General features: G+C 39.2%; 1 protein-coding gene across 4 annotated transcripts in view; it reads left to right on the top strand.

Annotated features, from left to right (window-relative positions):
- The window catches only part of dnmt3ab (DNA (cytosine-5-)-methyltransferase 3 alpha b), a 33,642-nt gene extending 20,525 nt beyond the window's left edge, over window positions 1-13,117 (top strand). For all 4 annotated transcript variants that reach the window (XM_056426193.1, XM_056426190.1, XM_056426191.1 and 1 more), the window contains 17 exons: window positions 1,078-1,422; window positions 1,947-2,105; window positions 2,224-2,331; window positions 2,761-2,917; window positions 3,026-3,175; window positions 4,530-4,574; window positions 4,662-4,741; window positions 4,836-4,948; window positions 5,760-5,943; window positions 6,089-6,173; window positions 6,632-6,777; window positions 7,887-7,977; window positions 8,067-8,215; window positions 8,487-8,572; window positions 9,781-9,850; window positions 9,936-10,054; window positions 10,172-13,117. In XM_056426193.1, coding sequence (XP_056282168.1) covers window positions 1,078-1,422; window positions 1,947-2,105; window positions 2,224-2,331; window positions 2,761-2,917; window positions 3,026-3,175; window positions 4,530-4,574; window positions 4,662-4,741; window positions 4,836-4,948; window positions 5,760-5,943; window positions 6,089-6,173; window positions 6,632-6,777; window positions 7,887-7,977; window positions 8,067-8,215; window positions 8,487-8,572; window positions 9,781-9,850; window positions 9,936-10,054; window positions 10,172-10,313 — 2,229 coding nt within the window. In that variant the 3' untranslated portion in view covers window positions 10,314-13,117. The remainder of the gene's footprint in view (window positions 1-1,077; window positions 1,423-1,946; window positions 2,106-2,223; window positions 2,332-2,760; window positions 2,918-3,025; window positions 3,176-4,529; window positions 4,575-4,661; window positions 4,742-4,835; window positions 4,949-5,759; window positions 5,944-6,088; window positions 6,174-6,631; window positions 6,778-7,886; window positions 7,978-8,066; window positions 8,216-8,486; window positions 8,573-9,780; window positions 9,851-9,935; window positions 10,055-10,171) is intronic.
- Window positions 13,118-15,141: the final 2,024 nt, after the last annotated feature.

Here is a 15,141-nt window from a genome sequence, read left to right as displayed (position 1 = left end):
AGAGTGAGAGAGTGAGAGAGAGACATCAGAATGAGTGCAGCTGTTGGGGATTTACAGTGAGAGGCTTAAGTCCCGGCTGCGTCTCGTCCTCTCGGATGGACCCAGCGGTTCAGTGTCAGGTACCACAAACCCGGTGAGCTCACTGGACACACCATGGAGTTACTGTATATGCCGTGGTGTTGACGAATGGGCATTACAGTCGTAGAGATAAAGCCGTGTTTACAAAAGGCTGTCGGCGCTCCCACAATCGGGATTCATGCTCCCGGGTGTTTTTTGGTAGTGATGCCATTTTATTGAGAGACCTGCAAGGTCTCGATTCAGCCAGCAATGATTACGTTAGCCAGGGTGTAATGGTCACGTTAGCCAGGGAGCAACGGTTACGTTAGCCAGGGAGTAATGGTCACGTTAGCCAGGGAATCATGGTTACGTTAGCCAGGGAATCATGGTTACGTTAGCCAGGGAGTAATGGTCACGTTAGCCAGGGAGTAATGGTCACGCTAGCCAGGGAATCATGGTTACGTTAGCCAGGGAATCATGGTTACGTTAGCCAGGGAGCAACGGTTACGTTAGCCAGGGAATCATGGTTACGTTAGCCAGAGAGCAAAAGTTACGTTAGCTGGACATTGTGGCTGAAATTTTTTATTTTTTATTTTTTTTATGAGGATGTAGTTTTGGTTTTGAGTTTGTTAGCCGTCGTTTCTTTCGGTTCCTTTCAAGAACATGTTTTGATCTCTTTTCAAGAATTTTTTCTTTAATAATTAGAGATAGGATTTTGCCAAACTGCTCTATATATATTTATATATATAATATAAATGGCTAAGCATATAATGAACACCTCAGGTTGTCAGTGCAGGTGCATTTGGGTTTCTGGAATGCCTGCCAACCCCCACACTAGAAGAAATAAGACGACTCAGTCGCTTCTTAGATCAGTCATGAAGAAGTCATGTGAATTCTGTTGAACTGAAAGCACGTTCACATGATATATCCCCTTAATAAATATTTTTGTTAAATATTATAATGAACGCTGCATTTCTGAAGCGCTGTCCTCATCCCCACGGTGACCCGTCTGTGTTTCAGGCAGAACAAAAGTCCAATCTGATGTCGGCGATGAACACGATGAAAGACCCCGAGGAGAACGAAGCGGAGACTCGGATGGAAGACGTCTCGGTGATCAAGCACCCGTCACCTGTGAAGCAGCAGCAGGCGCACGCTCAGTCGCAGCCTCAGCATCAACAGCAATCGCAGTCGTCCCTGCCACAACAACAACCACAACAACAACAACAACAGCAGCATCAGCAGCTTCCGCCTCAGCAGCCGACTGACCCCGCCTCCCCCACCGTGGACACGACCCCGGAGCCTGTCGCCATCGGAGGGGGAGACAAGACGTCCCCCAAGCCGGCAGACACGGAGCCCGAGTACGAGGTGAGAGGATGGAGATTCACACCGATGGTGGACGTCTGTGGGCCGGAGATCCTCACTGGAAAGAGGATTTAATTTTTTTTAAATCAATGCAATAATTTTTCTAGCAAAATAATAACAGAAATTCCATTTCCGGCTTCTTACTTTTGAGATTTTGCCACTTTTTTTTTGTCCAAAGTGATCATGAGAATTAAATGTCTTTGGCAGAAATTTGAGAATTTCAATTATTTAATTGGAATAATTAAAGAATTTTAATTTCTTTAATTAGAATAATTTCCTTTGTTTTATAACTTAATAATTTAATTTAGTAATATCCTCAAGTTGCTCTATATATACTGTTTATAATCTATCTAAAGTTTTGTAAAACTGACAATTAATGCATATCTGTCCATACAAGTAAAGGTATAATGGGTATTTTTAAGGATAGAGACGGATGATTTGGAAAGCACCATGTGGAATATTTGAGAAATCATCCCATATAAGAAAAGAGAAGGGGGTGTTAATCGTCTTTTATTTTTGGGCTGCAGGACGGTCGTGGTTTTGGCATCGGCGAGCTGGTTTGGGGAAAGCTGCGCGGGTTCTCGTGGTGGCCGGGCCGCGTCGTCTCCTGGTGGATGACGAGGCGGAGCCGAGCTGCAGACGGGACCCGGTGGGTCATGTGGTTTGGAGACGGAAAATTCTCCGTGGTGAGTGTCTAGAGCTAGAGTTAATATTGCTGTCAGTTTTTTTGATAACAACAATTTTAGACAGAAAATGTGTAAAAAAGCCGTCAATCTCCAGATTATTATGATATTTCTTCTGCAGGTTTGTGTAGAGAAGCTCATGCCTTTAAGTTCCTTCGATAACGCCTTTCACCAACCGACCTACAACAAGCAGCCCATGTACAAGAAGGCCATCTACGAGGTGCTGCAGGTGAGCAACAAGAGCGCAAGTTTTTTGTATCTAATTAATATATATATATATTTTACATTATTTTTAATTGTTAAAAGAAAGTAAGAAAGTTTCGTGGCCAGAAAATATTTAGGAAAATGACCCCATTTTAAGCAAAGTGCAGCCCGTGTTATCTAAAAGAATTTTGACAATGTCGATGAGGTCAGAACGAGACTTCTGATTAAATTTGTTGCCGCTAATGTCATTGGTTTATTTCCCTTTATGTGGAAGGATCTAATGCATTGTCATCTTTCCTTTAGCCAGAGTCTTTGTGTGCACTATCCAGAAAAAACATAACAATTATATTTAGAGAATGGGCCCCCCACACTTAATGATTTAGCCAACGATTATTCCTGTGAGTATATTGAGCATGAAACGTCATGAATGGGGTTTTATTTGATGTGTTCGCAGGCGGCCAGCAGCCGGGCAGGAAAGGCCTTCGTCTCTCCCCCCGACAGTGACGAGACAAAAAGCTCCAAATCTGTAGAAATGCTGAACAAGCAGATGATCGACTGGGCGAAGACCGGATTCCAACCCGCTGGACCGAAGGCCTTAGAGCCTCCGGAAGGTAACGAGTCACTGTTATGTTATTCAAAGACCTCTTCAATTATAAAAGCTATTAAATCACAGCATGTCATTGAATACCTCACCCTGTAATATTTTACTGTCACTCCAGAGGAGCGTAACCCGTACAAAGAGGTGTACCCTGAGATGTGGGCGGAGCCTGAAGCGGCGGCGTACACGCCTCCTCCTCCGGCCAAGAAGCCTCGCAAGAGCGCAGCGGAGAAACCCAAGGTCAAGGAAATCATTGACGAGAGGACGCGAGGTGAGGAGCCTCGTTTAGGATGTGAAAGAGGAGTCGGGATCTCTATATTTCCTCCTGTGTGGCTGTGGGCTAGTGGGTTAGTGGGTTAGTGGGCTCGTGGGCTAGTGGGTTAGTGGTCGGAGAAATCGTGATTGGACAAGAGGTCCACGCAAGACGATGAAGGCACATGATTCAGTGATAGTATAGACAAGCTTTTGATTAAATCCCTTTCACGGATTTTATGTTATTTCTTTGACTATTCGCGTTATTTCATTCGACTGTGTGTGCACACTGTAATGCTGATGCTTTAGATTAAGTTTACTTACCTATTTACTTTTTGCATATCTCACTTAAAAAGCTCAATACTTTGAAACACTCTATACTTTTGGACATCACTTCTCATATATTGACCAATTATCTACTCAAAGTCAGAACCATTGACTTCTGATTATGAATCCATTCGTCTATTGAGTCAACAAAGCTGTATGTTCCTCCTAATAAAGCTCCTCCTGTAGCCGCGGTGGATTTAAAGCCAGAATGGACACCGAAATATTCACATTTTGTCTTACAATTGCTCCTCGTATAATTCGGGGAACCACAGGGCTCAATGTTGGGTCCTCGTGGTTTCTAATCTACAGGCGTGATCTTACTACGATTGATAAATATACATAATGCAATTCATTAACATCAGAAACCTCAAGATTTCTTTAATTTTCATGTTTTGTAGACTGCAGGGAGTCCACGGATATCATAAAAAAACTGTATTCTACGACGTTTTCCACTGTAAAAGTTTAATAATTTATCACGTCTCGTACTCGTACACAAAAAAAAAGGCATCCGCTGCAACGTTAAAGACCAATTTTCAATCTCAGTTCCCGAGGATGTCCGATCCTTTTTTAAAGGCTTTTAAAATTCTGTAGATAACATATGTAGCATCATTTAATCTGACGTTTATATTAAAAATAACATTATTAAAAAATGATTTGAAAAAATCATTAAATGTAAAAATTATATGAAAAAAACAACAAGAGCTAAGAGAATACTGAAAATATTGAAACAATTTAAAATGTAAACATTTGATAAAAAATATAATAAATTAAAAAATGAAATAAATATCATTTGGAAAAAAAATTAAAATGTAAATTAAAAATAAATAAAAGACAAGAAAGAAAATTACTTTTTCAACAACAACAAAAATACTTTTTTGTATATATCTTTATGTTTTAAATTGCACAGATTGCTGCATGATTTGTAGTTCTATGTGTTTTTTCCTTCTTATCTATTTGGGATAAGTAAAATTAAAAGAACTATAAAGTAAAATTGGAGAGTGAAATGTGTAACTGTTGACTGATGATTTTTTTCTTTTCTTTTTCAGAACGGCTCGTTCAAGAAGTGAGACAAAAGTGCCGCAGCCTAGAGGGTAAGTGTCTTGTCCTCTGTGTGACCTCTAGAGGGGCGGGGGGTCTCTCTAGTGTTAACTACTGATGCACTGAACCTCTCCCTGCAGACATCTGCATCTCCTGTGGAAGTCTGAACGTGAGCCTGGAGCACCCGCTGTTTGCAGGAGGAATGTGCCAGAGCTGTAAGGTGAGCTGCGGCAGAGGTCATTCAAATAAAAGCGGCAGAAAAAGGTGACATTTAAGGTTTTAAATGAGTCCTTTTTGTTGTGTTTTTCTCTCAGAACTGCTTCCTCGAATGCGGTTACCAATACGACGACGACGGGTACCAGTCGTACTGCACCATCTGCTGCGGGGGCCGAGAGGTGCTCATGTGCGGGAACAACAACTGCTGTCGGTAAGATCGGGGAACGGAGGGGTGGAGAGGAGAGAGAGAGAGTCTGCAAGTGTCAGAGCGGCGGGGTCGATATGTGGAGGATAGAGTCAAAATGGGAGATAGAAACAGACTAATTAAAAGAAGACGACAACAAAAATTAGTGGATGGTAAATAAAATGATTGACACGTGGCAGCAAGTAGAGCTCAACATAATTTCAGTTATTGGAGTAGACGCTATCACAACTTTGATTAAATAAATACAAAATGAGTCGCACACACAGAAGTGAGAGACCCGGTCCACCATGACATGAATAAAGAAAGTTGATTTATTTTAATCTAGGACCAACAAAAGGCTGTCTTGAGAGGAGGCGCCTGTATCTCAATCTGTCATATTTTAAACATATATATTCACTGTAATAACTGAAAAAAACTTAGATGCTCAACAATGTTTTTATTTGGAAATATTTCCAGAAATATTTTTATTTCTTTACCCTGAAGAATAGTTTTTCTAATAAATACTGTACATACAGCATCTTCACGGAGTTTGTTTGTCACAAATAAAATAGAAATTATTTTTTAAACAGATTTTTTGCTGTCAATCACTTATTATACACTCTCCTTATAAGGATAAACTGTCAAATAAGTCTATTAAAAGACACAAAAACAAACAATGTGACGTTTTTAATGTCCCGTCTGTGGAACTCAGGCTCCAGCCCTTCTGATAACTTAATAATTTAATAAAAAAGTAGAAAACTTAGTGCATACATACACACGAGTGTATTAATTTAAGTAAGTGTGAACTGTGTGTGTGTGTGTGTGTGTGTGTGTGCAGGTGTTTCTGCGTAGAGTGTGTGGACCTCCTTGTGGGTCCGGGCGCCGCCCACCTGGCCATCAACGAGGACCCGTGGAACTGCTTCATGTGCGGCCAGACGGACGTGTTCGGCCTCCTGCGGCGCCGCCCGGACTGGCCCAACCGGCTGCAGCACTTCTTCGCCAACAACCACGACCAGGACTTTGTGAGTGATGGACCCTTTTTTAAGGCCTTTAAATCCCAATTAACTGGCCTCCGACTGAGGAGTCGTGGATCCTGTCTCCTCATCCTCCCTCTCCCTCTCTCTCTCTCTCTCTCTCTCTCTCTCTCTCTCTCTCTCTCAACTTCAGGATGCACCAAAGCTTTACCCCCCGGTCATGGTGGAGAAGAGGAACGCCATTCGTGTTCTGTCGCTATTTGACGGCATAGCAACAGGTGAGATCCATTTATCTCTATTAATGCATCATTTTCATAGTCATGTTTCCATTTATCTCTATTAAATGGAGTAATGTTTCCATTAAACTCTATTAAATATAGTAATGTTTCTATTTATCTCTATTAAATATAGTAATGTTTCCATTTAACTCTTTTAAATATAGTAATCTTTCTATTTATCTCTACCAAATATAGTAATCTTTCTATTTATCTCTATTAAATATAGTAATGTTTCTATTCATCTCTATTAAATATAGTCATGTTTCCATTTATCTCTGTTCATTTTCAGTACTACTCAGCGTATGATTTGTTTATGAATCAGAGAGATGCTCCAGAGCTACACATCTTCTTTATAACGCACTGTTCATTGGCGTCCTCGTCTTTCTACATTCCGTCTGACCTATTTGACCTCTTGACCTCTCGACCTCTTTGACCTCTTGACCTCTCGGCCTGTGCAGGGCTGCTGGTGCTGAAGGAACTGGGCATCCGGGTGGATCGCTACATCGCTTCCGAAGTGTGCGAGGACTCCATCACGGTGGGCATTGTGCGGCATCAGGGGCGCATCATGTACGTCGGAGACGTGAGGAACGTCACGCGCAAGCACGTGAGTACGATTTTATATACACTACCGTTCAAAAGTTTGGGGTCACTTAGAAATGTCTTTATTTTTCAAAGAAAAGCACTGTTTTTTCAATAAAGATAACATTAATCAAAAATACACTCTATACATTGTTAATGTGGTAAATGACTATTCTAGGTGGAAACGTCTGGTTTCTAATGAAATATCTCCATAGGTGTATAGAGGCCCATTTCATCAACGATCACTCCAGTGTTCTAATGGTACATTGTGTTTGATAATCGCCTTAGAAGACTAATGTCTGATTAGAAAACCCTTGTGCAATTATGTTAGCACAGCTGAAAACAGTTATGCTGGTGATATAAGCTATACAACTGGCCTTCCTTTGAGCTTGAAGTTTGAAGAACAAAATTAATACTTCAAATATTAATCATTATTTCTAACCTTGTCAATGTCTTGACTATATTTTCTATTCAATTTTCAATTCATTTGATAAATAAAAGTGAGTTTTCATGGAAGACACAAAATTGTCTGGATGACCCCAAACTTTTGAACGGTAGTGTACATATATATACAAATATTTATAAATATTTATTTTTGCTCAGGGTAGTGACGTATGCTTATCTTTTTTTAAGTTGTACCATGCTTTTTAAATTCATGCAACTGCACCGACCGCTCATAACAACTTCAATATTTAATTAAAAAGAGACGTGGATGCAACACTTGTGAGATCCAGCTATTTTAATTCATAATATATATTTATTGTGTCGCTCCACCGCAGCAAAGGCCGACCAAGTATCGGGCGCCAGTAAAAACTTCTATGAGGAATGAATTTAATATATAATATATAAATAAATGTAAAGTCTGTTCCTGAACATGACTGATATACAGGTCACTTACATCACATTACGTTGTTCCTGGACCATATTTACTACAACAATGATGCCTTTAATAGAGTTAAATAAAAAAACAGTGCTATGAAAATGATGAAAAAGAGAAAACAATAACATATTGCTCCATTAAGACAATAAAGGACATTATATACATTATGAGTAGAACTAAATTTACAAATGTGTTGCAGCACATGACTATCTCTACTATCTTTATCTCTATTTCTTGACCCTGGGTCCATGCAGATACAGGAGTGGGGGCCCTTTGACCTTGTCATCGGTGGCAGCCCATGCAACGACCTCTCCATCGTCAACCCGGCCAGGAAAGGCCTTTTCGGTACGTGCATTGCTCACCGGATCGATTGATTACCTGAAGAGGCCAATCACAAAAATGTGTGTCCATGTGTGTGTGTGTGTGTGTCCCAGAGGGCACCGGTCGCCTGTTCTTTGAGTTCTACAGGCTGCTGCACGAGGCCCGGCCCAAGGAGGGCGAAAACCGTCCGTTCTTCTGGCTCTTTGAGAACGTGGTGGCGATGGGCGTCAGCGACAAGAGGGACATATCTCGCTTTTTAGAGGTCAGCCTCCCTCTATCCTCCGGGTCATAAACCGGTCACACCTTTTGGAGACTCAGTCTGACTGACTCGTTGGCGTGTGAGCGCCCTCTGGTGGCACGAGTATGGACTCTCTCTGTGTTGTGTTTAAAACCCCTTTTAAATGGCGGGACGACCGCACACTAACATTGATTTTTGGAACCCGATGCCAGTAATGCTGAGCTATTGAATAATGACTCTACTGTAATCTGGGTTCCTGGTGTCAGGTCTCTTTTCTGCTTTATTTGGGTTCCAGTGCAACCCGGTGATGATCGATGCCAAGGAAGTGTCCGCCGCCCACCGCGCCCGCTACTTCTGGGGGAACCTCCCTGGCATGAACAGGTCGGTGCAGCTGCCTGTTACCTACATGTGGGGGGAAAATATATATATATATATATATATATACCTTTTTGATAAAGGGGACTAAATTAACAAAGCGTGAGCTTTTAACAATTACCCTAATTAAGATAGTGACTACTCCATTTATATATATATATTTATATAAACTAGAAGATGTTTTTTTAAGACTGCAGAATTAGGATGTGAAACTGGCCAGGCTGCAGACTTTAAATGAAGAGGATGTGTTCAGATGTTGAAAGTAGTTATGAAAGTAAAGCGTCGTCCTGGAGGTTTCTGAAACGTGATTTTAGTGGAGAAATGTTAATGTGAATGTGTTAACGGCAGGAAATGAACAACGCGTTTGGAATCAAGGTCACAGATGTACAGGACTGTCTCAGAAAATTAGAATATTGTGATAAAGTTCTTTATTTTCTGTAATGCAATTAAAAAAACAAAAATGTCATGCATTCTGGATTCATTACAAATCAACTGAAATATTGCAAGCCTTTTATTCTTTTAATATTTAATAATTTTTTAATTGCATTACAGAAAATAAAGAACTTTATCACAATATTCTAATTTTCTGAGACAGTCCTGTATATCGAGGATTTGATCCGCAAAAATAATATATTTTAACACCCAAATTATCTATTTTAGCACAAAAATAATATATTTTAACACAAAGATAATATATTTTGACACAAAAATAATATATTCTATCACAAAAATAATATATTTTAACAAATAATAATATATTTTAGCACAGAAATAATATATTTTAGCACAAAAATGATATGTTTTAACAAAATATAATATATTTTTTTAAAAACAAACGTATTTTAACACTAAAATAACGTATTTTAACACTAAAATAATGTATTTCAACACAACGGTCGTTTAGATTTCGACAGAGAAATTCAATATTTTCATACACACCTTTCGCTTGATCCGGCCCATTTGCTCCCACGGGGGCTCCGGAGCCTGGGCGGGTGCTGTGACCTCACGAGGCCCACAGGGGGAGACACAGCAAGAAAACAGACCAGACGAAGTGGAAAGAGGAAGAAGAAACATTTGTATTTCTTTGAGTGGCAGAATACCAGCACTTTTAAGGACCATTGCATCAACGCTGCCGGTTCCAGCGTTACCCTTCAGGACAACACAGGTCAATGCTCCTCATCTCAACCGTGGCCCCTGTTCTTTGTCCTTTGCAGGCCCCTGAGTGCCATGTACAACGACAGGTTGGACCTGCAGGACTGTCTCGAACACGGCAGAACAGCGAAGGTATTCGTGTAATATTGCACGACTGATCTTAACGTTGCATTTATTCGGTGCATTCAAAAGTCTGAATGTATATAATTGAATATAGTTCGGCAAGGTGAGGACCATCACCACCAGGTCCAACTCCATCAAGCAGGGCAAGGACCAGCACTTCCCTGTGTACATGAACGAGAAGGAGGACATCTTGTGGTGCACCGAGATGGAGAGGTACGTGAGGGAAAGAAGAAAAAAAACGTCACACTAAACTAAACGTCATCAAAATCTTAAAAATTACCTTTCTCCTGTCTCCTTATTTATTTATTTATTTTCCGGGTCCTCTGCCAGGATCTTCGGCTTCCCGGTCCACTACACGGACGTGTCCAACATGAGCCGGCTGGCCAGGCAGCGGCTGCTCGGCCGGTCGTGGAGCGTCCCGGTGATCCGACACCTGTTTGCGCCGCTCAAGGAATACTTTGCCTGCACTTGAGCGACAGGGGGGGGGGGGGGGAGAAAAACGACGCTCGGAAATTTTTTTTAGGAAAAACCACAATTTAGAGCCTCGATCCTTTGAATTGTACCCCTCCCCCGCCCCCGCCAGCGGAAACCATCGGCGTAGATTTCACATGATTTCCCATGTTTGAATTGTAATTCTTTTCTATTTAATTTTTCTATTTGTCATTTTTACCTTTTTAGCAGTGTTATCAAGTGATGTTTTTTTTCTTTTCTTCGTGCAAGCTATACTTGAGGACCGAGTGCTTTCTTCTCGTGACACGGGGGGATGGGGGGGGTTCCGCCGTGTGACGTCGAGATTCACTACCTGCAGAGCGGCGGCCATGCTTCCTGCAGGTGTGGAAAAGGGGCGGGGCTAATTCCCCTCAGTGTCAAGAGAGCTGCGTCTCTTTAAGAATTCCCAAAACACACCAGATCCCATAATATACCTCTTTGTTTACAGTTTCTACACAACAACTGAAGGTGATAACGGTACTACTGTAATATGGTTACAACGCCATGGTGCTTCGAAGGTGACGAGAAACATCGTGCGCCCGTGTGGAGACTTTAGACTCTTTTTTTAAAACCTGAAAAAACTACAAATGTGGGCTTGACGTTGAGAAAGAAAAACAAAAGTATGTTCCGGGTTGCAGAAATAGAGCGTTTTGCTCTTTTTCTGTGCATTGCGCAGCTTACTGGTGCTCGTTTAATATCTCTCAGGCTCAGCACAAAACAAATCTGCACAAAACTACAGCCACATGGGCGATGATGTTTCCCGCTCATTCAAAACTTAAGATCAACGTCTGTGAAGCTATTTTTTTTGTTTTGTTATTGTCGACGTTTCATCCCGATGATATGATGATATTTACTGTACACAAGTCGGTGTGGTCGCCGGAGGGAGGGGAGGGCGACCGGGCCGGGTAACTTCAACACCTCGTCAACTTCCACCTCATCTAAAACTGTCGGGTGCAAATCCTCAACAATATGGTGCGGCTTCACAAAGTTCTTCTACCTTTTCTTTTTTTATAGCAACTTTGTGCTGTTTTATCAACATTACAAAGCACTTTCAAAAAAGAAAATTATATATATATATATATATATATATATATATATATGTATATTCTCTTTTTTTAAATTATTGATATTTTAAAAAAAAATTTGGTTCTTGTGAATTGTTTTTTATTTTAATTTAAATTTGTTCATGATGTGAACTGATCTACACTTGTGTAATACTTGTTGTATCCAGTAGGGCTGTGCCAATAGAAGTCAAAGAATGGATTTTGATATGTGAAACCCATGTTATTTGATCCCTTTTTTCCCTTCCTCCCATCATCATTCATACTGTCCGCTGTTACCGAGGCAGTGTGAGACCTCTCCACATTCAAAGATTGTCTATATACTTTAAGATCTCAAATGTAAGAACAGAGTTTAGGGCTCTACGTCGTCATGTTGACACGTTTTTTAAGTGCCGATCCAAATTTGGATTCACTAATTTAAAAAATATCTTGATTGTAACCTAAACAAATACTTTTAAAGAGTAAAAAAAGGTTAAAAGCGACAGATGTTATCGCTTGTCTATATCGTATTTAAGATTCTAAATTTGGGAAAATTAAATTTCTTAATGTAATTAATTTCTTAAGTGACCTTATCGCCATAATGTCTGTCCACGCACACCGATGTCATCCCCCTCCCCCCCACACCCCCTCCTCCTATAATACTTATATCACACTTAACATCACCTTGTGTTTGTACATAAAGTTTTTTCCGGTTGCTGTTTTCAATTAGTTTTTTTATCTTTCTTTTTTTTTAACAAATATAATTCTTTGCTAATATATATCATCGAATTAGGGGGAAAATATTTAGGTTTTCAAAATAATTTTATTTTTTTAGACCAAGTGACAAATTTGATTAAAACTTGCTTTTCTGAGCATTAGATGTCGGGGGAAGACTTCAAGTCGACTACTTTATCGTACTGATTGGTTTTAATGTCATGTGATCTTAATGGTGGCCTGGACAGCTTTAAGATGAACTTCACTGCACAGCCCTACACGCTGGTGTTCCTTCTGTTTCCTTTTGTAAGACTTTCACAAAAAAAGATTGTCGGTATTTTCTGATGGTGCTAAAACTTTTTTTTAATTATTCGAACGAGAAAAATATATTTGATTGAAAGAGAAATAATGTCTCGACGACCACGACTGTTTTTAAGTTCCTGAGAACTATTATTTCACTCGTATAAAATATATTAACAAAGGCGGTTTTTTTCTAAACTTTGTACTTGAAAAAAAAAAAAGGATAACAAATAATGAAAAGGATTTCCTTATATATATAAATATATATATTGTTTTAGACTAGAGATTGCTGTAGTTGGTGCTTTGTGTGAGGAAAAAAGACAAAAAATTTACTTTTACTGTAGCATAACGCTTGATACGCATCGCTTTCCTAATCCTAGATTCCATGCCGTAATATTCTCCATGTCTGTGTCTTCGAAATGTCGTTTTTGAACTTTTTTTCTATATCAGAAAATAACCTTTTGAGTTTCTCTGTTCGATATAATTCTATATGTTCGGTGATACCGTGTGACTTTTTTTTATGTCATAACTGTTTTATGGCCAATACGCTTTTTTCCCCTCAAGACCAGTTCGTACACAGCAGATGTAGCAGTCATTCTCCACGTTGACCTTTGACCCCCCCTCCTCCCTCCCCCTCCACCCCTCGCATTCTTCAGTGTCCAGAGAGAAGATAGAGTATGTACTTGTGCTGGAGAACACTTGAATAAATGTATTGTTTTTGTGCAAAAAGGTCTGTCACCTCCTGTACTTTTTTTTGGGTATTCTTTTTAAAAAAATCATATTTAATAAATTGTACCTGATCTTTTTAAACCGAAAGCTCCTGAAAATGTGGGTTTCCATGTATCTCAAATATTTGCTCTGTCGTATTTGAATATTCATTATTAAACGTTCCACAATCCAAATAGCACATTTGTAAAACTCGGTCACGTCAAGCCAGTGAGAGAATAAAAAAAATAATAAAAACATTTTTACAAATATTTTAAAATAATTTAAAAAAAGTATATATAGTTTTTAAAATTATAATTTCTTTTACAAATATTTTACAAATACATATATGTTTTATTATTATTTTTTTATAAATAGTTAAACATTTTACAAATATGTATTTAATATTTTACAAATATTTATTTAATATTTTACAAATATTTTTAGATATATATTTTACAAATATATATATATATTTTTAAATATTTTACAAATATTTTACAAATATAAATAGGCCCCCCGTAAAACATTTGTAGACAAATCAAACAAAATGTGTGTCAAAATTTCAATAACAGGTGTATTACTTTTTTATTTAAGGTGAACTTAGTTTAGTATAAATTAGCCTCCATGTCTCTAAGAGGCCTAGTAACATGAAGAATGTCTCTTTTCTACACGAATATGACATAATGGTGCATAATATTATTATTATCTATTAGTCATACTTACGAGCAATTTTATTGTTAATATTATACATTAAAGTCAAAATTATTGGGAGAAAACCACTTGATAGTGAAATACTTTTCTTAAGTGACAACAATGGGCAACATATGATGGATGTTGGACTATTCCAACCACAATGAATACTAATCTCTGTGGCTAGTGATACTCAGTTGCAGTTGCCCGTGTCCTCCAGGAGGGGGGGTGATGCTCAGTGGCTTCCTGACCCCCCCAAGGGTCTTCAGCTTCAGGGCTTTAAATAAATAAGGGTGTTGCCCTGCAGCTCCTTTCTGATCAGACTTTTTTCATTTTGGCTTCTATAATCGTTACAGATAAAACCTTTAAGAAGTGTAAAATATGAATATATGCAGGTCACATGGACATTCAGGTCCTTAATGAGAAGAAAAGATGATAACATCTATTAAGCGGCCTCGCACTCGCCCCCCCCCCTTCTTGTGATAGTGGTACAGCCCCACAGTTCGACAGAGCCGTCGCTGATTGGACGGCGTGACGCTCCAATCAGCGACGGCTACACGCGGCACCAAGTTAACCACAGTGCGAGAGAATAGGGCTCGGAAGCTAGCGATTGATGCTACAAAATAAAAGCAAAGAAACGCGTCTTCTTGAGAGAGAGTTACAGATTATGCCAGTGGATTGCTCTTATTATTCGATAAACGATAAAGAACATTTGAACAAAATCCAGCCGCTGTCACGTGTATTTGATGAGCCGATATAAAACCTGAACATATTTGTGGAGAGCAGCCATTATACATTTCTACATTGTTGTTGTTGTTGTTGTTGTGTATTGTATAAAGTCAATCAATGCAATACAATACAATACAATATTATTCTATATAATATACAAAACAGAAATACTGAAAAGGTAAAGGTAGAAGCAAAACATGCTTATACACTACCGTTCAAAAGTTTGGGATCACTTAGAAATGTCCTTATTTTTCAAAGAAAAGCATTGTTTTTTTCAATGAAGATAACATTAAATCAATCAGAAATACACTCTATACATTGTTAATGTGGTAAATGACTATTCTAGGTGGAAACGTCTGGTTTCTAATGAAATATCTCCATAGGTGTATAGAGGCCCATTTCCATCAACGATCACTCCAGTGTTCTAATGGTACATTGTGTTTGCTGATCACCTTAGAAGACTAATGGATGATTAGAAAACCCTTGAAAACCCTTGTGCAATTATGTTAGCACAGCTGTAAACTGTTTTGCTGATGAGAGAAGCTATAAAACTGGCCTTCCTTTGAGCTAGTTGATTATCTGGAGCATCACATTTGTGGGTTCGATAAGATTCTCAAAATGGCCAGAAAA

This window comes from Pseudoliparis swirei, chromosome 11, assembly GCF_029220125.1.
Source record: "Pseudoliparis swirei isolate HS2019 ecotype Mariana Trench chromosome 11, NWPU_hadal_v1, whole genome shotgun sequence".
NCBI classification, from domain to species: domain Eukaryota; kingdom Metazoa; phylum Chordata; class Actinopteri; order Perciformes; family Liparidae; genus Pseudoliparis; species Pseudoliparis swirei.
Note: the sequence above shows the minus strand (reverse complement) of the source record. Positions and strands in the feature narration are given on the sequence as shown.